This window comes from Bacillus rossius, chromosome 12 (assembly GCF_032445375.1).
Source record: "Bacillus rossius redtenbacheri isolate Brsri chromosome 12, Brsri_v3, whole genome shotgun sequence".
NCBI lineage: Eukaryota > Metazoa > Arthropoda > Insecta > Phasmatodea > Bacillidae > Bacillus > Bacillus rossius.
In genome coordinates this window covers 45,832,583-45,856,888 of record NC_086339.1, presented here as the reverse complement: position 1 = coordinate 45,856,888, position 24,306 = coordinate 45,832,583, and the positions used below count along the sequence as shown (strand labels likewise).

At 36.9% G+C, this 24,306-nt stretch overlaps 1 protein-coding gene across 5 annotated transcripts in view; it reads left to right on the top strand.

The window, feature by feature from the left end:
* The first annotated feature begins 1,885 nt into the window (after nucleotides 1-1,885).
* The window catches only part of LOC134537912 (gastrula zinc finger protein XlCGF26.1-like), a 155,362-nt gene continuing 132,941 nt past the window's right edge, over nucleotides 1,886-24,306 (top strand). For 4 of the 5 annotated variants that reach the window (XM_063378865.1, XM_063378862.1, XM_063378864.1 and 1 more), the window contains exons 1-5: nucleotides 1,886-2,086; nucleotides 5,852-5,911; nucleotides 5,989-6,045; nucleotides 8,836-8,895; nucleotides 8,973-9,029. In XM_063378865.1, coding sequence (XP_063234935.1) covers nucleotides 2,024-2,086; nucleotides 5,852-5,911; nucleotides 5,989-6,045; nucleotides 8,836-8,895; nucleotides 8,973-9,029 — 297 coding nt within the window. In that variant the 5' untranslated portion in view covers nucleotides 1,886-2,023. The other variant, XM_063378861.1, reaches the window with a different exon arrangement.

The window sequence follows — 24,306 nt, the reverse complement described above, 5'->3', positions numbered from 1 at the left end:
CGTTGCCACGTTAAACTATCGTAGGTAAACCGACCTTACAGACAACCAATTTTTTTTTCTGAGATGGTGTATTTGTATTTGTTGTAGCTTAAGAATTTACGAAATTATTAGAGATTTTTAAGAATTTTTTTTGCAAATAACTTTAGATAAAGGCAGTTAACACACATTGAGCCTACCCCACACAAAACCATCAGGAGAAACCTGAATGTTAGACACTGCAACTGAAACAAATGTTTTCATCATATTAACATAGTAGGCTATTTGTTTGTACTATTTTCGAGTCCCCCAAAATTGAGAAAATCTTCTCTTCCAACGATGGTCTTTGTAAATAAATAAAAAAAAAAAAACCCTCGCTTTATATATTAGACAGAAAATAAATAACTATAAACACACATATACCTAACTATAATTTTATCGTGTTGCAAAAATAATGTTTTGAATTGATAGTAATTAAGTAAGCATCAAACAAATAACAATAAAAATTTCTCCTAAAAACCGACTTTCTGCCTTATTTTCAACTCATTAAAACATCAAGAAACGAACGAAAAAGATTAACAAAACTTGCTGCCTACTCTTGCAAATTAGTTTTAAAATCTGCGTTTTTCAACCAAAAAGTGTATATTGGCAACTTCAAAATTACACAATTATTTTAAAATCGTACTTTAAAAATTAATTAAATAAATGTGTGGCAACATCAAAATTGCATGCATTTAAATATCTTTCTTAAAATTGTTTAAAAGGAAGTTGAATTATAAAATATTTATGCTATATAAGATGCAAGAGAATCGGCAAATTAATTTAAATTTTAAATATAAATCTATCAACATAAATTTCACATAAGTTAGCTAACTTTTGAATTCGTTAAAATTTCAGTAATGATGTGGTAACACGTTTTATAATTATTTTAGCAGAATTCAAAAAAGCTGAACCTGCAATCGGCTTAATGTTACAATAATAGCATTACTGTATGAATTCTACTCAACTTGTTAGTAAATATAATACAATATATTTAATGAAACAGGGCTCACGCGTCTACCACTAAGTCAGTTTTATAATTATCACATCACCATGTGCGGGACACTACAAATATGTACAACATATTGTTATACAACATAATACATGCCGTACGTGATCTAGAACTCCTGTCGAGCTGTGTCAACCGATTATAATTCAAGTTTTTGGTCTGGTATTGTGAAACAGGAGATTGGCAGTTTTGATGTTTCAGAGACATTTATTTTTTATATTTAACAGTAAAAAAATTATTCTGTATTGCACAGAAAATAAAGAAACATAGTCAGTGTATGAATTGACAACTTATGCACTTAAAAAGTACAGGCATAAAATAAATCATGTGTGCAAATAGAAACCGAGATACACAATAAATTATAAAATTATAAATGGAAAAGGGTATACTGGCGCACCCTGCTCAGTGATAATTCGCAATGAGCTTCAACAATTAGTTATGAGTAACTTGACAGATAGCGTTGCTAAACCACGCGAACACTGCACTCTAACGTCGTTATGTAGGTACTACTTGAAAAATTCATATTCGAATAAAATCCGGATCGGACCATGTTTGACCAAACTACATGAATTCCATCGAAAAAAATTCGAAACTTTTCCGCATACAACTAACCCGACTTCCACCATACCCGGAATCTTCACTACACGGAAATGTGTCGAACCGGAATAGTGACTATTCCGGGTCGGCACTAGTCCGTGCCAACTTGTGAGATTTAAATCTTGTATGGAATAGTGACTATTCCGATTCGACACAAATCCGTTTTTTGCCATTGCTTAGGCGGAATAGTCACTATTCTTTTCGACACAAATCCGCGTCCCCTTTATATGTCGATGGTGCTGAAGCCCAATTCCCCCCTATGATTTGTGTTTCATATCTTTAATAAAAAATAAATAAATAATTGTATGCTCGTTGGTTGTATCTATGGAACTAACTGTTGTTATTGATTGTATTGATTGTGATTGTTTTGAAATGTTCAGGGGATTAATCTTAAGTAGTTGAATGGAATTGAATGATGAATTTAGTTTAATGTCAAAGATGGAATTTGTTAAAATACCAGTTAAGGTAATATATCATTTTATTAGTGTTTATCTGTATTTTCAGTAATTATTAAGGGTCCTACTTTTCTGAGAAGTTTTTTTTAGTTACAAAAATAATTTTTTTAAAGTTTCATTTCTACTTGATTTTGAATAATTGGTAATATTTTAACGTCGCGGTTGCACCGCCTACTTATTCCTTATCACTAAACAACTCATGATACTACAATTACCTGGAAAAGTACTGGTCAGTAGTTAACAAAATGAAAGTAAACCAAAGGTGGAACCTCAAAGAGGAGCATTCAGATTTTTTTTTTGAACACTCAAAGAATTAGTTGGGTGTATGGTTGATAGTTTTAGGGAAACTTATGAATAAAATTCAACACTGGAATCTGGTTACTGATTGGTCATTGCTTTAATTTTTGTTTTGTTTTTCTTTTTGAGATACCAGTAGGTATTTTTCTTTGGGTTATAATTTGTATATATTAACATGAGCTTTGTAGAACAATAATTAGACCAATGATAAATTATGATAAGCTATACGGTGGCTGGCCAAACATCTTGCGTAGGTAGGATATTTATCTTTAATTTAACATTTAATTAAATTTAAGTTAAACTGTGACATTTTGATAATCGCTATAATTATGGTTAATATTTTTAATTAGAATAAAGATTACATTTTATGTTTTCTTTTGTTTATAGTTGCTCAAATACAGTTTTCTTTTTGTGTATTTTTGTAGTAAGTCTTTGCATACGGTACAGAGATCTGGAGCGCGCACAATTTTAGATAAACTTCTTGCATTTTAAGATTGCAAACTTATCAGACAGAGCACCAAGTGGAGGCAGATGTGACGCTCCTGAAGCTACAGTGGCTTGATGGAGATGCTCCCCGAGAGATAGAGCTCGTAATCAGTGCTCAGTGTGGGGGTCCTGGTTGCTACCCGTCACTGTGATCTCACTGTGAAACAAACAGTGATGATAAAAGGTTGGGGTAAAAAGGTAGAAGCTAGAGGCCAAAAACGTTCAAAAAGAACAGAGTTGTAGGTAGGTACTGTTAACCAGCATGTGGGGTGGTTTGGTGGTTTTTAATCCATCGCAGTAACGGGCCGTGGGGGCGTAGACGCGGAAGCACAAGACTGAACAAGAAACTAACACACTACGAAAAGAAGAGAAGAGAGAATAATTCCTTTATTCAGTGATTACATTTCCGTAACAGAAGGGATGTTTCTTAAGACACGTGGTAGAACGTAGAAGAGCAGGTGGCGGTTTTCCCGTTGTCACCTCAAATGCAGACAGACACACCACTCCAGATGTGCTTCCAAAGCACTAAAACATCAGCTACGCACCTTACCAAAATCACATAGCCCAGCTGATACTCAACCACTGTCCTTGACAAGACGCACTGAGGTTGGCTGTAGCCCCGAGACAGGCAGTTAGACAAAGACACTGTGGTTGGGGGAAATTACACGCCGGTTCATGCAAAGAAGCGAGAGAAAGGAGAATCAGACAGCTAACTCTGCGTGGGACCATAGCGCAGCGGGCCGAAGTGCTGAGATGCAGTCTAAACCAGACTGGAAAAAGTTAAAGTCGAGAGGGTACAGTAGGAGGAAAAATATTTTTTTTCTGGCCCTTTAAATACAATCAAAATCAATAAAATAAAAATAATAAAATTGTGTTGAGAAAGCACTGATTGGCGGCACATGACTTTTCCATAAATAAAATAATATCATTCTGTTAATGTTGTTTTTTCTTTTCAGTATGATAAATAACTGGTAAAATACCTACTTGATATTTTACAGTGCCCTCTAAGGAATTGATTGAAAAACATGTTAGGAATTTAAAAAAAAGTATTTTTGGATTTCTAATATTTAGTTTCAGGAAAGTGGCTCTCCTTCAGAATTAGAGTATATTAACATTTGAAAGCCTTTTTTAAAAGTTAATTATTTGATGAATGCTGACTGGCTATACCTACTTGCCAACAGGAATTTCATAAAACAGGGGAGGTTATTCTGTTACTTACATGAACACACTTGAAAAAAGTTATTTTGGCCGTTAAAAAAATGTTTTATTCCAAACGAAAGTACTCTCAAAATTTTATGGCAAAAACTGAAACAGAAATTAATTAGGAACGTAATGTGTTTTATGACCGAGGTGAATAATTTAATGAAGAAAATGAATAAAATTTGAGTAGTAACTAGGAGAAAATATAGGATAAAATGGAGAGTAACCAGAGGAGATGAAGAATAAAAGGATAGTGACCACGGGGACATGTAAAAATGAAATGATTGAAATAAGTTACAGCCAAGAAGAGGGGAAGAACACCTTGAAAAGTGAAAAGGACAAAATGAAGGGGCAAGAAGACATGCGAAATGAGTTAGTGACTGCACTGCTGAGTGAACTAGTGGCTATGTAAGATGAAATGAAACCTGCAGTTATCTCAAAGCTGCTCATCAGCTGGGTCAGCTTGGGCAGGCCTTCGAACAGCATGTTGTATCTGTAACTGAAGAATGCTGATGCAAGCAAGCTCAAAGTGCATTCGGGTGTGTCACGGTGGAGGTCACTTCCTACAGCCGCTCAAAATTCCAGCCAACCACCCACCTTCATGTGGAGTCTGCAGGCAACAGTTTGAGGCAGCTGCGGCAGTAAGAGCCTCAGCACTCGTCTTGACCCCGTGAGGATGTCCCCTGGAGCTGCTGCAGACCATAGGTACTAGTTCCAGACGATTGGGAACATTCATTGTTAGTGGAAGACTTAGAATCAAGGTATTTAGCACAGTATGGATTAGTAGTATGAAATTTTACGATTTGTATTTTTTTCTTGTAACAGAAAATTTTCTAAGTTGTTTGTACATCAATGCCCTTACTCTATTACAAGAAAAAAAAGAAAATAGCATCACAGAAAGATGTCACCAAAATACAATCATTAGTTTTTCACCAATTGAACGCTCCAAAGTTGACTGCTAACGTGTTAAAATATGCTTGGTATGCTGCTTAACTGATAGAACCACGAGTCACATTTCAAAAAATTAACAATATCTCCTTCCTTATATCTTTGTTAAAAGAAATGTTCATGCAACCTGTCACACTTATACAATGCACTTGGTTTCGAACAAAAACATAGGATTTACATGTTTAAGTTTGAACCAAATCTGTAGAAAGTGATCGTGACCGATGTGTAAATATTGTCACACCTGGTATTGATGTCAGGGTAAGTGTATGTGTTTAATGGAGGGCGTCATTAACTTGTGCGCCACCTCATGGATGGCTGCAGACTACCACAGGGCTGTGGGTGCTAGGCTCTATTCCCCCTAGTTGTTGCTCACACACAACACCAGCCCGCTCACTGCCTGGACAGTACACACAACACTTGCTACACAAACAACATTCAAGTCAAGTCAAATATTAAAACATATGATTACATAAATAGTAACCTAACAAAAAAGGTGAAAACCATTAAAAACATAGTTTATTGGCTTTTCTAAATATTGTTACGAACGCGAGAGACCAGACCGCGATGCCACGTGCGGCCCGCTGATGTAAGGCAACCACGCGCTCTTGGACGAATTACAAGGGTCGTCGCTACCCCCTCCCCCTCCATTCCCAACGCATCATCCTGCCTCGGCGCCGGAATCTATCGCTAATGCGTTCTGTGATGATGTGCTCTTAATGTGCTAATACTCTGATGATTGGCTCTGCAGTCTCTGTATTGCCACTGCAGTTTGGTTGGCAGAGGATGTGTTAGAAATGCCTGGTGTAACGAACAGGTTGTTTACTGATCGTTATGTTTGTTGCAGGAGGAGATGGAACAGAAGCCAGTGGTTGAGATGGAGTTTGTCAAGGTGGACAGCATCAAGGTACAGTAGCCTGCAAGTGTGTGTAGCTGCTGTCTCCTTGTACCAGAGCAGTCTTCTCCACTGTGGTTGTGTTGCAGGAGGAGGTCGAGGAAGAGACTCCACTGGCTGGCGTCCAACCAGCTGCTGTGTGGCAGGTGAGTCGTGGTTTCACTCTGTCTCGGTCACAATGCCAGGCTGTCTCTCTTCGTAGCAGCCACAGTGAATACTGGTAGACAATATACCAATCCTTTCAACTCCTGGTTCAAGCCAGACTTTCCATCTTGTTTCACTGTTCTATGCAACATGCTTCAAAGGATCGGACAGCCATACTCAACAATGGGTTTAAATAGGAAATTAAAAAATGGCAAACTCTGTTGATATAAGAGTTCAAAGGGTTAAGAACTTAAGATTATATAAAGTGATTTACATACTCACATATCATGTCAAGCTGTTGTTCTTTTCTCTTCTCTTTTAAGAGTACGTATGTGCTTCAGCAGTCAGAACAAAGCAAAAGCAGTGATGATTATCACATGTTGTTACTTCTGGTACAAGCATGTGGAAGTACAGTATGTACTTTGGAAGGGTTTGGAGTGAATAGGTGATTCTGTGCCTGGCTGTATGAAACAGGTATTTTAATGACATCCTCAATGTTGGCTTCCAGATATAGTGAATATTTTCAAAACTACACCAAATGATCATTTCTGACAACTGCAAAAAAATGGCCATAACCAAACATTGTCACATGTCACAGACTCCATATTAAAAATAATTGGATTATATTCATCCTTAATTTCCTTAAAAAGTCCTTAATTTAATTTTTTATTTTTAATGGCTTGAAAAGTCCTTAAATATCACCAACGTTACTATAAAATGCCTTAGTAAACTTGTTATTCAAGTCATACAAATATAAAAAAAAAGTTATAGTTTGTGTATTTTTATTATTTCATTTCGAACAGTCAGCAAAGCAATGTTCCGCACTTGAATTTTTGTTAGTGTGTAACAATGCTGTTTAGCTCTTATCATACTCGTGTCTGGTTTTTTTTGTCAATGGTGAAGCCGAGAATTGTTATTAATTTGATTTTCTGATTATAAAAATGGTTGAACTTGACGTCCAGGGCTAGTCCTCCCTTAAGCCCGATGTGCCTCGCCACTTCAGATCCCTTCTCCTCCCACCATCACCCTCTGTTCAAACCGCCAATATGTACACAGATGTGTGTGACTCCCGCAAGATGGTGCTATAGCATCAGTGCTCTGTCCCTTTTTAAGTAATCATAAGTTATATTGTAAACCTCTAATAATTGCCCCAAGGGTCTGTGCCACGGCAGATCGGCCAGGAGGGTTTTGTTTATTAATTTTTAGATATAATTCCACTCAAAATAAAGACGGCACCGAACTCTCCTAAGGCGGACCCGAGTCCAGCCGAAGCCAGAATTTATTTTAATCCTAAGTTTTAAATTACTATATGTTATTAAGCGATCTAGCCGCGAGAAGAGGAGTGCAGTATGTTTACTAGTGTTTTATGTGTCTTTACCTTCATTAACCCTCGGCACGTAATCGTGATAACGTAACGGTGATCTCGTTTGGTGTGAAAGACGCCATGTTTCCCGCGGAGAGCATCGTCACGACCGGCCGAGAGCAAACATGCGAGCACCTAAGGGACATCATCTCTTACTTGCACTGCTGAGTAGCTTCGTTTATGTTGACCCTCGAGGCTACTGTAGGGTGGAGGACTGTTTAAATAATTACTATATCAACTCTTGACGAGTCTTTGATCACCGTTTACGTAATGGCTCTGTGTGGCCACTGTGGATCTCACCGCAACTTTAACTGGTTCGTGCCTTGGAGCTTTTTACTTGTATTGGAGTGTGTAAGTTCTAAATAAATCTGGGCATGCAAGTTAAATTGATTCCTTGGTTTTTTTTGTCCACGTGTGTAACACCTGTGGAACGGCGGCGTGTGGGATGCCCTAACAGCCCATTGCGTTCCATTACTATAGCGTGCCCGATGCTGAGAGTGGCCAGGTCTTGGCAAGTGGCACTTTAGCGCCGCCGTGTCGCCGCATGTTTTTCTTTCTATCAGACCCTTTGCCCGATGATCTAAACATGTCACTATCACATTATGAACCACATAGGTAATCAAATTAATATTTTTAAAGAGACTATATAAAGAAGATTAAGATTAAAATCCACACTTGCATAAACAGTAATGCAGCCAACCAAGTGAAAGCCAGTAAAATTATAGTAAAGAGGATGTTTTGAATCAAATAATTAAATATCAAAATGAATTACAAGACAATTACTTGTATTAAAATACAAGTATAAAAAACTATGTCACTATTACCCTGAAGCTATATATTCAGCTGATATATTGCAGTACTGAGGAAACGTAATAATTATTTCTTGAACGAACATTCCTAAAGGCTGGGGAGGGCAGAGTCTTGCAGCGTTACAACCTGCAGCCACGGAAAAAACATTTTTGAGTAGTTCCCTCTATCACTCATGTGTTTTATCGTTGCAAATATTTGCAGTTCTGGAGCAACACATAATGCCGGGGTATGGTCCTTCCTGATTGGCTGTGGAAAATAGCATGCTGCATGTATGCCACTTGACATAATTTTCTAGGTTCGCGGGATTTTCCCTTAAATGACAATGAAAAAAAATTATTTCTCTCGGGCAGGTGCCTGATTGTAATGCTTCTCGTCTTTCTTTCCAAGACTGGAAAACTACCCTACTCCGCTAGAAACAATTATTGATACTAACGTGGAACTTCACTTGTTAATATAAAACTCAAGTGTAGTAATTTATGTGTAGTCATTGATAACCCAAAATCACATTTAAATTGCAAGTATAAATTGTATATACTACAAAATGCAATGTTGTTCTGCCAGATCTCTCTACTGGCATGGGGTATTGTTTACTGCTTGTAACTGGTGTTGTTTGTTGCAGGAGGAGATGGAACAGAAGCCAGTGGTTAAGATGGAGTTTGTGAAGGTGGACAGCATCAAGGTACAGTAGCCTGCAAGTGTGTGTAGCTGCTGTCTCCTTGTACCAGAGCAGTCTTCTCCACTGTGGTTGTGTTGCAGGAGGAGGTCGAGGAAGAGACTCCACTGGCTGGCGTCCAACCAGCTGCTGTGTGGCAGGTGAGTCGTGGTTTCACTCTGTCTCGGTCACAATGCCAGGCTGTCTGTCTTTGTAGCAGCTACAGTACATTTTACTAGTCGACCTCTCAATAGTGTAATTAACTAATGTTGAAAAACTTGACTAAGTAATTATCATCAAGTTTCTTATAATTATTTTAAGTGTGAAGTGACCTGTATTTTTAAGTTTTGTAAGAGGTGACCATTTTGTTTCTCCCAGTCCGGCGAAGATGATAATGGCCCAAGCTGTTTCTTAACCATCAATGGCACAGTTACTGTGTGATTGAGTGAGGCTTAGCATCCTTTCGGTTGCTAGTGTTTATCGAGCACAGTGTATTGCCATATCAAGATAACCCAGTCCTTATTTATTAGTTTATGGCTTAATGTTTTATGCCAGATCTATAGAAGTTTATTTATTTGCCCAATTTTGAACTAATTCTTAATATTGGGCCCTATAATGCTATATTTCTCCTCTCTCAAATGTAAGTCCTGCGTTGTGCAATGGTATCAGTTTACTGACAGTTGTATATATTTCAGAAAAGGGTAAATGTGTTTGCTGATAGTGCAGTCTTCTTTATTTCCCCTCACCATAGAGCCCGAACAGGAGAGATGAGGCATGGCCTCAGGACGGATGTAAACCCCCCTCCCCCCACCTTCTGCCCTGGGTAATAAAGTAGGACTGGAAGCAGACAGAGAAGGACTGCGGTGCACCATGCCATATTGTTTACGTGCCAATAACCTTATACACTGTAGCCTACAAACAAAAACTTCAAAAGTATCTTCCAAGCATCTTCAAATTTTTGTAACCTATACCATCTTTTTTATCCCCTGATAGTCTATCATCGGAAAGAATACTGATAACTGTTATCAGACGTAGGGTCATCACTAAGATAGGTATATAATTTATGTGTTTATAGTCCCCAAGTAGGAACATATAAACAATACATACTGTTTTTTAATAACATTTGGTTAAATACTAGACTTGTGTAGTTCGCGAACGAACTAGTTCGGAAGAGCGCTCCCACATACGAACTACGCGAACTAGTTCCCAGATCCCTCGCTCCTCAGTTCATTAGTTCGTTCTTTTTCAGATCTCCTTCTTTTAGTTCTGTGCACATGATCTGGCTCTTATCAAAAGTCGTCACTCGTTCTCCCTTTCGGGTATTAATTACGGCTTTGTCGCTGATCTTTTTGGCTGGCTATCGTTATCGCTCGGGTCGGATAGCTGAAATTTCATACGTCTAATGGATACTGTCTTTACAAAAATGTTGACTCTTGATCGCTGCAAATGTTTACTGCAATGAAACATTTCTAGATGATAGCTTTATACTCGTGTCCGAGCACGGTAACTTCGCGGTGGGAAACCGTGGTGTATACTGAGAACAAGTCAGACATAATTACATTAGGTAGTTGTATCAGTGTTTACAAAATGATTTCAATAATCATAAAATAATTTTGACAGCTGATGAGAACTTTAACATAAAAATTTTGACTTATATAAAACCATTAATAAATAAACTTATTTTTGATGTGACGTCTTATAAATCGATGAACGCCAGGCCAGATTCACGCACGAAAAAGTGTCCCGTTACGCACATTGTCACATTACGCTGGGTCCCGTTACGCTCATTGTACGCTTGTGCCGCATCTATCTCTCTTCCACTCGATTGGAACAACCATCGATTTTGACTTTTTCGAGGCATATTAAACTTGAAACACTCCCATTAGGTTCCTACTTTTCCTATCATCGTCCTATCCTTAAAAGAATAACACAGATTGAAAGAAGTTAAATAGCAAACATGTATAAAAGTTATAGTTAAACTAATCTCTTCGTTAAGGTAATAAACATATTTTAATTAATGAGTGCAAGTAAAAGTAAATTTATCAATTAAATTGTAGATTTCATTTCACTCCTTCTTTGTATAAATACAAAATAGTGATAATTCAATAACAATGATTAAATTTTATTAATAGAAGTATGCTATCATTTCATCAAAGTTTTGTTATGACGTCACGTTAAACTTTCGTCCGTAAACGACTTTACGGACAAACAATTTTTTGTTGATTATTTCTAAAACTTAAAAAAAATTAAAATTTGTATTTTTATAGGTTAAAATGGTACTTTACTCACTAAAATAAACACATTTCATAAATAATATTTCTTAAACTAGCTAATAAATAAATTCTTTTAGAAACTAAAATTTTTCGATTATAGTGTATGTTAGGTGTTGATGAACTTGCTAAATTTAGTGAATTATATTTAGGTCCAACATACACATTCTTAAGCAATATTAGCATACAATCTTACCTAAGAGTTTTTATTAGTTTTTCTATGACTAATTGTAAGGTAACAAATTAGAAGAGTAATGGGTCTTTTTTCTTAATAATTTACGTAATTTTGTAGCCTGTACATAATAACACATTTTTTGTTGATTATTTCTTTAAAAAAATATAATTTGTATATTCTAAAAACGGTATTTTATTCACTAAAATGAACACATTTCATAAATAATATTTCTTAAACTAGCTATAAAATAAATCCTTTTATAAATTAAAATTTTTTCGATAATAGTGTATGTTAAGTGAAGAATAAAAACAGAACTGTTATATACGCTATTTTACCCAATTATGTAAATTATTGTTTTATTTACTCATTTGATGTAAAATAACCCAAAAAAGGATAATAATCTAGGCGTTCACAACACTGATCATTATAAAAAATAACTATTATAACATACAAAGAAGATCGCCTGCAGTAGCGGTAGCAAAGCGAACAAACTATCTGTGACCTGTCTTCTTTGAATTCGTGATGGGAGCGGACGAACTAAAAGAGCGACCTAGTTCGCCAAGGAGCTGCGAACTAAAAGGAGCGCTCCCGGTCGCGAACTATTATGCGCAATTATATTAAATACTTGACTTAGTTTTAGAAGGAAAATATTATAATAGATACACAATAAACTATTTCAAATAAGATTAGTATTTTTTTTTTAAGTGAAACTTCTTTGCAAGGGGGTAACAGTTTTTGAGTATTATGAAAATTCCGATCACTTGAGGGGAATAGCTAGGTATGTGGTGGGGGAACTGATAGAAGAGACGGCAGGGACAGGTAGAAATGATGCAGCAGACTTGCGCTCTTACTATCTTGCGTACTTTCATGTTTCTTGGGGGTGGACGTCGAGCTATCCCCACTCCGGGGCCGTTGGTGCGGGCGATGATCACTGGAGCAGCCTTGAGCGGGCTCCACGTGGTGGCGTGCCATGCTGCAGGGATAGGCGGGTCATGGCGGTAGGGACCCGCCACCCCGACGTTAGGGAGTATTTGGGCAGAGGGCAACACAGCGGGGTTTGAGCTTATTGTTGTGCACCGCGCCACGGGCCATATTCACAAGAAAATATTGATTTTTCTTGTATATATTATTAATTTAATTACTTGTGTAAGTTAATATTACTAAACAGTGTTATATGAGTATTGTTTTAGCTGTGTGTAATTAAATATTTCTGCTGGTATAATGCTTTTCACGCTTTAGTTTGATATGGGTAATTATAATTATTTGTCACAAATTATTATTTGATTAACTAAATCACACACCCTATTATAGTTATGAGCCTACGAGTGTGTAAATTTGTTAAGTTTAAGTAAGAGGCATGAATTTTTCTCGATCGGAGTGTAGCTGTGGGTGACTGTGGCTCAACAAAGTAGCATTGAGCTAGGTCCTATTCGTATGCCATGTTGTCACTTTCACATGCCAGATATCGACCTCAGATTACACATGTCAATTTGGACAATTAGATAAGCTGCATAAACTACCTAATTATCAGCAATTTTTAAGTTTAAGAATTATTTAAATTTAAAGTTTGTTTTAAATGTAGGTGAGAAAAATATTTTAGTGTTTTTTTTTATTCAAAGAATCTACAAATTCTTAATTGGTTTGGAAAAATTTATTTTACTTGAGAACATACCCACGTTCTTACAATTCTCGATTATGATCTCTTGTTCTATTAAAAAAAGTTAGTAATTTATCTCTAAAACTAATAGGCAAGAAGTTTCACAAGGACTACATGCACACATTTTTTTAAATTTGAATCCAGAGATGGATAACCATGCAACTACTCTAAATATATACTGTTTGTCTACCATCCGTGATAATTGGGGAAAAGCTATGAATTCGTAGATAATTTCAGGACTGTTTTGTTGTGTTGGTAATGCTTTCCTCTTTAAGACAATCAAGACTTGGCAGTTTTTTTTCCCCTGTTCCATGTAACAAGGCAGACAGTTAACGTCTGTGTGAGCAAACGCTTGTTGCTGGTGTCATACTGCGTGACATAGGATCTGATGAAACAGAAAAAATATGTGGCATCACACCTGCACCTTCTACGTTCTACCTTATCACTTTTAACTTACCCTGGCAGATCTTATCAGGACAGCTCAGGCAATTTTGTATCACCTTGTGTTGACATCCCTCGTGAGTTAAAAAAAATGAATGCTTTATAGAACAAAAAAAAATTCCTCCTTTTACTTCAGCACGGCACACACTGCACACTCTTCTCCCTGTGTTCCCTTCACCTCCCTTCACCACCCTTCTTGCCGTTCCACGACAAATACACTGTGTATATGCTCGTTTTAATGACCTTTGGTGGTCCATTATGCTTTTTTGGGTATCTCTCCTTTTTTGAGTATGTCTGCTATTAAAATAAATCTATATTTGTATTTAAAACTTGTCTTATTTTGTGCCAGATACAACTGAGCACAATCTTTGTGTAAAATATGGCACATATATGCTGGGGATGGGTTACTTGGTCACCTTTTTTTGACACAATCATAAATAGCAGATAGAAAATTGTAAATCCTAGGGAAAACTAAAACATAAAATTTCATTTTATGCAAAGTAACTAACATAAGATTGAGGTTAATGTTAGAAGGAAAATATTTTGGAGTGCAAACAAGCGCATCAACATTAGAAATAAAAATTAATAGGTTGCATTCCTTTAGCTAACATAGAGAAAAATTTGTAGGTACTGTTCTTTCAATTTCAGACTTGCAGGCAGTTATAAGCAGTGGAACACACTGTACTATCTTTTATATGTAGGTTGGTTATTCTGAAACCAAATATACTGTTTACAATAAAGGTCATTAAGACATATGGTAACACGATGTACGATTATTATAAAGCTGTTTTATGGTCGATAAAGTACATATATTTACCCTATTGTGCTTTATTTTGTTTTGTATTTATGTCTCCTTGAATTTTTCTTGGGGTCTGATTTCAGGCCGACCCCTGTTTTCATAAGCAGTTTTGTGAATAAATATCTTGGCCGTTTCGGGTTTATATGGTATGTTTCTACCTACTCATGGTAGGAAAAAATAATTTTTTCTGCAGTACCTTTGCTTGTGTGTAAATATGACCTCTTCAAAATATAGTATCTTAAGTTTTGCCCACACCAGCGAAAGCTCCTTTCAGGCAGCCGAGAAAGTGTAAAATTTGTTAAGGTTTTCCAACTGTGATCGTAAACTATCATACAAGTGAGAAGCTGCGACAGAAAACTTGGTAAAAAGATCAAAGCATTTTTATCATCCCAGTTGTTCACTGCCACAGCTCTCTTAAAATTCTTAACATTCACTGACACATCCTCACAACCTTTTCCAAAGGAAAATCCAGGATCTATGGAATATCTGCTGACTCCATTCTGTCATTCAAAAACTGAGATCCACAAGCGTGGAGTTCAACCTTCAACTACTTTCAGCTTTGTTTAACTCATCATTATTAGATTTCTACTTGAAACAGCTATTTGTAAATTAACAGTAAGTAGGTTTCTTAACTCGAAAGTACAGTGCATTTCTGCATTTCAACTGTTGTTTTACTACTCCCAAGACAAGAAAGAAAAAGCATCGCCTAATCCTACAACGTACCACAACACAGAAATCGCATTAAAAATACTTAATCTCTGGTCCGTCACCTCACTACTGCTCTGGCAAGCGTGGCCAGTGAACAACAGTAATAATAATATTAATAATTATAAAATATTATTATCGTCAAGAACCATGCCGAACTCCTCGCAAAGCAGAACCCGAGTGCCTGCACCAAATTTTGTGCGATCTCTTATGGCTTTAACCTGCAAATAACTATTCAGATGCCTTCACCAGGTAGCTTTAACGCAAACCACCAAATGTCTATATGGGTTCATAGCGAAACATGGTAAAGCATCTCACAGCGAGAGAATCTGGTCAGGAGGAGGGAAGTGCTTGTGTTTGTGGACAGAGCCAATGGACGGTCCTGACTACCCATAGCTGAAGCTAACAGGCAGGTCCGACAGTAGTGCGGTTGGTGGTGTTTCGTATGAACCTAAATAACCTAAATAAATGTAATTAAACATTTCTCAACTCCAACAGACTACCTCAGGTCGCAATAACCTTTACTGGTTACTTAAAAGAAAAATAAAGAAAAAAAGACTAAGTTAAGAGAAAAAAAACCTTAACACATTTAATGGCATTATCAAAACCACAAGAAAATCAAACAATAATAAAGCTGTAAGATCTACTTTAACAAAAACATGAAAAAGCACATAGCTGTGACAGGCCTACCAACATTTGAAGTTATATTTGTGCACCCACTGTACAAGAAACACTATAAGAGAAACAACATGACTTCAACACAAATAAAACTGACATTGTGAACGAGCATTGATGTTGAGACATCGGAACTCTGGATGCTAACAGAAAACAAGATCCAACAGCTTTAACTTTCAAAACTGTGGTCTAAGAAATGTATTTAAACACAAACAACTTTGCAAAACATCATTATAATACATATATAAAAGAATTGAAACAAGAAGAATGATCAATTAAATTAGAAAACTAAAATAATCTTCAACACTTCTGTCGGGCGAGCATTGGTCTTTTACTTGCCACCGTCATAGTGACGACGTTATGATGGCCGTGTGAAAATGCGAGCACGGATCTCATCGCCATAACTCTCCCGCTATTACTAAGGTGTCTTACCTATGACGGCTCGGGATTCAGTAGTATGCAGAGGTTGGTAGTGAATTTAGCGAGGTACATGTTGAATTTTGCTGTTGGCGACTCTATTAGCTGTTTTCAACCAGTAGAAAACAGCCGCGAAATATATTTTAAATCCAATGAGTAGATGGTCAAAAGAGTGTAGTATCGGTCTATACGGAAAATTCGGCGTTTAACTCAAGGTAAGTGATTTATGTTTATACGTATCTTGCTTAAAATGTAAAATGTACTTATTGGAATGTTGCTAGGGATTAAAAATAAATGTTATTTTTTCATCACATATTAAGTTTATTGTTTTTATTATTGTTATTATTATTATGTGGCATAAAACAATAAACTACATGATGCGTACTTTCTCCACAAGATGAAACGTTATTTTGGTACACAGATAAATACGTAGTTGTATGACGTGGAGGAATGAAGCTACAATTTGAACTACAAATTTTGATATATACCTATGCATTTAGAGTTGCTAAGGTATTCATTATAGCTACAGCAATGTTTTGATGTCTGAAATATGACAATTTTCAAATTATGACCTAAGTTTGGCTTTGCATTACTGTTTTAAAAAATATTTTTAAAGGTGGCAAAAATTATTTTAATATTTCAAAGAGACTAGATGCAAATTAAAGGGTATAAAATTTAAGAAAAGACTGAGCACAATCTTTGTTCGAAAAATGGCATATTTTGACGTATATATGCCGGGAATGGGTTGCTTGGTCAATGTGTTTATTATGACCCCCTCTCTATTATGATCCTATTCCTGGTAACTGTTAGGGGTTGTAACAATGGGTTTTGTATATATTAGTTTGCTGTGTAACTATCAGAATAATTTTAGTTATTATCCTAAACTTAAGTTCAGTGACAATTTTTTTTTTTTTTAGAATAGGTGTGCTGGTTTGTGAATCTCTTTTCGTATAAGAATATTTTATTGAAACTAAAAAAAAATTGACTTATACTTTCTGAAACTTCACATTTTGATCACTTTTGATAACAAATGATTCAAGAAAAAGGAAATAATTACTCATTTTTGTGTTTTTCTTAGCATTGTTATTTGGTAAAAGTACACGCAAATGTAATGGAAGAATGAGAAATTTACTACTGAGAAAGTTCCAGCATAATAGAAATGAAAGGAATTCTTCACAAGAAAACCTGATGAAGCTTAATTCTGAAAGTAACGCTGAACAACCTGGGCCTGCACATTCACTGCATTGGCTGCAGGTTCTTTAACATCACCTTCATTAATTTACATATGTTCATCAACTATCTCAACTGGTTCCAAAATTTTATAATGCCTCATCGTAGTGTTCAATATAGCACAAGATACTGTTATGTGCCCTGCAGTCAGTGGGCAGTAATGCTTAATGCGGTCCTTCAGGAGACATCGCCATTCTGTCTTCATCACGCCGAACAAACGTTCAACACAGTTGTGGGTGCTGCAGTGGGTCTGTGTGTACCGCTCCTCCGCAGATCCAGCCTCAGCATTCCTTATTGGAGTCGCAATCGCCAAGAAACTAACAATTGCGAAATAAATTCACAATCATCCTAATATTAAACACAATAATTCAGAACTGGTCAAGTACAAACATTTATGATTGGCAACTTTGAATAGCGATACCGAATATTTCAATTAATTAAAAATTATATCATAAAGACACTATCAAAAGACTTGAAAAGTTATGATTTAAAAAAAATTATTTAACGAGAAAAATGAGAATCATGAGATACAGTTAGAAAAATTAGTGTTTTATATTTAGTAGCTATGAGCAGTATTCAGTATTTTTTAATGTAGCTAACCAACCGTTTCCACGATGATCATAGCTAGCCAATTTTATGCTTAACTTTCATCAGCTCAAAATTAGTAACACTAAGCTAAGAAACCAAAGAAAACTAAGTACCATGTTTTCTCGCATAATCGTCGCACTTTTTATTCTAAAATCAAGTTTGAAAAGTAGGGGTGTGAGGATTATGCGGAAATTTTTTTTTTTGTTACATAAAGTAATTCAAAACACAAAACCAATTCATGGTATTACGTTTATTTAAAACGTGAAGTATCAAAGAGCACGCTAAACAATTTAAATTAATAAGTCGTGCAACAAAAACCTTTCGCTTTAAATAGAAAAACAAAATCTGTGATCCAAATGCAAGCCAAATGAACGCGTAACTATCGCCATAGTAAGTACACACTCCACGAAAGAGAGCGGGCCATCAGATGTAGTTAACTTGGCACTCGACAGAGAGCGCGCATTGTATGCACTCGGAGAGATATCTATATTAGCTACATGTGCGCGCTCTATACGGGACGCAACATAAACAAACATTAATGATTGACATGAGCACTGGCTACATTTTTGTAAGCGGTACACCGCGGCGACGCAGACGAAAAGGTATCATTATAAAGTTTAAAAACGTTTTTAAAAGAAAATTTACACATCAGACAACTACGTAATTCCGTTAATTAAATAAGTAAGAGGGAATGTCCAAATAAATATTAGATTTCTATTTTAAAATACATTGTTTTATAAGGAAAAAATACCCATACAAAGCGCTCAAAATCTAATAGCGGAACCAAAAACATCATGCGACGTTTACGCGAGAGGTTTTATTTTATCCAAGTTTTTACGCTCAAAAATATGGGTGCGACTATTACGCGAGTGCGACGATTATGCGATTAAAGAGGGTAAGAATGCAAATTGATTGCCCTCAAAGACTGCTTTCTGACTGAACTAGATATTAATCTAAATCAGATTTGTACAAAATAAACATTAAAGAAACAGAACAAAACCTGGTAATGTTATGAAAATACAAGGAGTGCAACAATCTTTAATATTTTTAGAGCAGACATTTCAATGTTTTCAATATTTAAATAAAATATCTATATTAATGTAATAAAGCTTATATATTATTCAAGTTGAACTCTTGGAATACAATTGTGTTAAAATTCTCAATAGTAATCTGAATATTAACAAAGATATTGGGTTTCAACAAGGTAGTCAAATGAAGGACATTACAGTTATCTCACCCAACAACCAGCAGTTCCTAAGCCCTCTGGCATACTGTTGCTCCGTTGCTTTCCTCAGGTTACCACTCCTGAAGACAAACTGATCCTGCAAATAGCCGGGCATTCTTGGGTCAATGTGCAGTATTCTGAGGTCTTAACTGGAAACCTGCACAAAGAGGAAGCAATTTGGTATTGTGCAGCATGAAAGTTAAATTTTCCCGTGGAAATGTTTTTTTTTTATACCAGATCAAAGAGGCCTATTTTCCTCGCAGGTTTAAAAATAGTACTGTCTCAGGCAGTATTTTACAGTAGTTTTAATGTTGGTAACCTAACTTACCGTCCTCATAATTTTATAGTATTTAATATAATGTAGTTAACCTAACCTAGCCAACTTAAGTGGCTTTTTGTAGGGAACTTAAAAATGTAAATCAGTTTTTTATTTGATTTTATCGGATGCACCCTACTCCTTGAAAATTACAGTCGAATGTATTTACAATGAGCACAAAATGAAAATAAATGTTACGAATATTCTTACTGTGTCCGCACTCTCTCGCGTTCTTCGAAGGTCTGTTGGAATTAATTCCCCTGGCTCTGAGTCTACACTTAGCAGCTGGCTGACCTCTCACACACATTTCCCGCTGCATCTGACATACTGCCAGCACAATATCTAGAGCTACAGCTCACTGGTAACTTATACCTGTAACTAACACCTGTAATAAATGAATTAATTAATTTTTATCATATAGTTTATTGGCAGTCAAAGCAATAAACTTAGTGAAACTAATATAAACACAAATATTACCAAAATACAGTAGTTTATTCCCAGAAATCAAAGAGTAAGCATTGGCTCCCAAAAGGATGAATAATAACTGAAGCAAAGGTTTTAATTAGGGTATTTAAATGTTTTAAAGAATATTTTACATACCTGACCTAAACTGATTAACCATTCGCATAAGTTATTATTTGTTATTTTTCCACTACTTAAAAAATTCACCAAACTATTTAAAAATCCTTAAATCCTAAAGGAAAAAAAAATTGTAATTTCGGGAATTTGTTTAGGCCTATGTAGTTTTACTTACTTGAATGTGCACTGGTAAACTATGGCTTTGCTGATCTTCGAGATGTGGTCTCAGTATTTCACACAGCTCGAATGTCATTCTAATACCCTTTCGAAAATGAGTACTGATTTCCACCTCCTGCAGCTCAAAAGGGTTCAAGCTGTCCCGTTACTGTCGACAATACATCCTAAGCTCCTTCAAATTTTTTGTTAGATGAAATACATTACACCCCAACCTTCAAGATCCATTGTGCCTAAAACAAGTTAACTATAACTGATTTTAAATATGATACATCTTCGTACATTGCACATATTAATTTTACATCTTAAACAATACAAGGCAAAAGTAGGTTTGTCACAATAGTTTGATATGCCTAATTAGTTCATGATCACAATCCCTATACTTGCTAATACATGTGTGTATATAAAATAATATGATTGTTTTAACATGAATAATGTTATTAAATATATCCTGTATCATTATAACAATTATTTTAAAAAGCATGTTTAATCATTTATAGGTTAGTTTATGGTTGTTGACATTTATTGAAGTAAGTAACTTAATTGCATGATTATAAAATAAGCAAACAAACTGAATTCCATAGGCAATAATTAAAAGAATGTATATAACCTAAACAACTTTAAACATAATAAATAAGACAGGCGATAGCATAATCATACCTTGTTTTCTTGTTCTCTTCCAACCTCTTTGGGGAAAAAGTTTGCTGATGATGGCTATGACAGGCGGATGGAGGCAAACCATTCCACCTTAAATATGATGCTCCTGTCTTGGCTAAGGCGTCTTGGTCTTGTTAGAAGGCGAAATAAGATCCATGCTCGCTTTTAGTGCCGAAGCACCATACCGATGATGCATCGCCCCTGTAACAGGCGATAAAGAGAAACAGACTTTCCCTGCTGATAAACTATAACATGGCATTATGACATAAGACATAGAAGTTCCAATCAAAACTACTATTATGCGAGAAATGCAGCACAACTTACGCTGTCATTCATACCCATTTAAAGAAACATTGAAGAAGAAAAAGCACCTCTGGGCTATGTAGAACAGTCTTCTTCACATGTAGGTATTACTACCTTTACTTCCTCAGAGCGGAATATCATTTTTTCCAGAAAATCACCAATAAATGCCTCCTACATCGTCAAGAGTCTGCATCCGAATCATGCATCAACCACGCCACGAAACTGCTACTTCACTCTTCTGCAACCCTCGCTCCCATTAAACTGCTCGGCCTTGCATTATCCGCTCCCAGCTAATACCAACTTCACTGCAACAACTGCTACTCTCACTTCACCTGCTGACTGCCTCGAACGCAGCGACTCAGCTAACACCCGCTGGCAGCCTGCTTACCAACCAACCACATGAGACACCCACGAGACTACGTCCGGCCGAGAACAATAACGGGCCACGCACACGGAAGCTAAACTGATACAGAATCAAAAGAAAAGCAACACATCACACTTATAATAACATAAAAGCAGGGTTGGGCTACAATTTATAATAAGATGTAAAAACTGTCTCTCAATGTAATGTAGTTTTTCAGAGCTTCATACTATTAGTTTAACGACGCTTCATGTCGACGAGATGACTACATAGGCCTCTGGATCTAGTGTGTTTTCTCTTAGGGTATGCTCATGCTGCTGGGTTGAGAATGAAAGTGTAGCAAGAAGAACTGGGAAATGTTGTGACATGTTGAAAAAAAGCTCTGTTAAAGCCACAGCTAAGGAACCAACTTGATGCAATTTTTTAACAGTTTCAAAGGCAATTCAAGGTAAACTTCTGGCTGATGATGTGGAGGAATACTTAAATGAAATCCATTGTAATGCTGCAGTGGCACCATTCCTATAAGATGCTTTTAACAGTACGTATTATTGAACTTTGCTATGACAAAGTTTATCTAGGGACCGTTGTTAGAATACTGTTCCGCGTAACAAAATAATAGCAATTCATTCATCTATCTTAAAGAAATTAAAAATTTTACCTTTGCCATGGTATACGACTTGCTCTGGGAAAATGCAAGAATACCTCTAAAAAGGACATTTTACTTGTTCAAAAATATTGTTAGGAGTGGGAAATAAGGTTCCGAAAGGATATTAAAGTTAATTAAAAACACTTTTATTTATTAACTAATATTTACACTATTAATTCATAACAGTTAAAATGTCTGTCCATAAAATATTTTTTTAATTCCACAATCGTCTCCCAACTGAAGCTCAGCTTGACAGTAACTCTCACGACTGCTCATCTCTTACCACTCACCTCTGTCCCAACACATTGCCTCGCATTACTCACTTATCTGTCGCTAACTCACCAGATTCCCGAATGTTTCTGTCCCCGATACACCAATTTTCGCAGAGAAGCCCATCACTAGTCGTCCACTTTTGCTCACAAGGGGTCACTCACCCTCAGAGGTTGGCGTCGCCATTTTTACACCCCTCCTCCTCTTCTGGAATGGTCTCGCACCTCTTTGAAGTGTCGTGTCATCTGGGTCAACTTGACACTTGCTCCCAGTGCAATGGCGTCCTAGTTACGCCACTCTACACTGCGTGCTCCAGGAGCCTACAGAATCATCCAGAAGGACAGAGAGTTGAATGAAAAAGCACTTAGGAAAGGTTAAATTGGGGGGAGAGATGTACTGAGGTGTCGTTGCTAATCAGGATAGGCTTTGTAACTGTAATATACCAAGTCTCATGTGCAGACAAGCACACAGGCTGGCTGGCAAGCTGGCCTGCCTTGTTGCCTCACATCTGCTATCCTCGCAACTTTGCCCTCTCCTGAAACCTGCTCGTCCTGAACAGTGTCACATCTCTTACCGCTCACCTCTGTCTAGACACACTGCCTCGCACTACTCACTCGTTCGCCGCACACCCAACCACAGTTCCAGATACTTCCGTCTCCGATGCACCAGTTTTCACACATGAAGCCTATAGCACGCCAAGGGGTTACTGGCCCTCTTCACCTCAATGCCTCGGAGGTTGGCATCGCCATTTTTATTTTCCTCAGCACCCTTCTGGAATGGTCTCTCAGCCCTTTGAAGGGTCAACTGGACTCTCGAAGCACCTAGTTACACCACTCCACACAGCGGGCTCTGGGAGCCCACAGAAATCTAGAGGGATGGAGAGTTCAACGAGGAAATGCTGTGGATAGCACAGAGGGGGGTAGCGAGGCACTGTTGCTAATCAGATAAGCCACTGTAACATTAACAGACTGCACCCCACCTACAGGATCATGCAGGAGTGCAATTGTCACAGAATTTATATTTACTTTAATTCTGATATTTACATAGAACTCTAATAAAGTCCTGGGAATAGGGTTGGGAGTGAGGGGAAAATCAAAATCTTTTAATTGATATGTTGCAGCTGTAGCACATGTTGGACCGATTGACGTCCAACCCCTATACGTCAAATTATGCTATTTTTTTGCACCAAGTCCCAGTTCAGTCATGTCTGGCACGAAGTCAATAAGTTTTCAAAATGAAATATTGATTTATTTTGATAGTATATTTGTCCCGAAAAAAGATACTAAAGAAAAGCATAATGTCACCAAAACGAGCATAAACATGGTGCGCGGTGCAACTGTATCTTTTAATGAACTTTTAAGTCTGTTTGACACTGATTTCATTAGGAAAATGAAATGAGTATTCCTTAAAATGTTAGTTTATGAGACTTGGGCCGTAAGTACATGCCACTCCATCGAGGTCAAGAAGGTTAATGCAGTGATATTGCTTTCTTATCGCTCGCATGAGCGAACTAGTCGTGAAGTGTTATGAAGGGTGCACACTGTACAGTGTTTGCAGTGTTGACGAACTTTTTTTTCCGCTGTGAAGCGAACCTTTTTTGTTAGCCCAGGGGAAAAGATAACTGCCTCAGCTATCAAGATAACCATCGCCTACGGCTGTTAAATTTCTAAGGGGGTATGGCCGGGCCATGAGCACGCATCCAGATATTTTTCTGTTGCGTTGCATCCTACGTGTCGCATGTGATCCTAACAATGTGTGTTCACTCACCAAGATGTTCATTGGTGGCATGGAACTGGAAAAAAAAAGTTAAGAGATTAAGGCTGGTATTCATAATCGTGTCTTGAGGCAGTATTGTTTCTCAAGATTGCCATTTCCAGCACCATGTTTCATAGTCCATAAGCAAGACGAGCTTCATAAAGCCTGCATGCTCAAACACGTGCTCTAGATGAT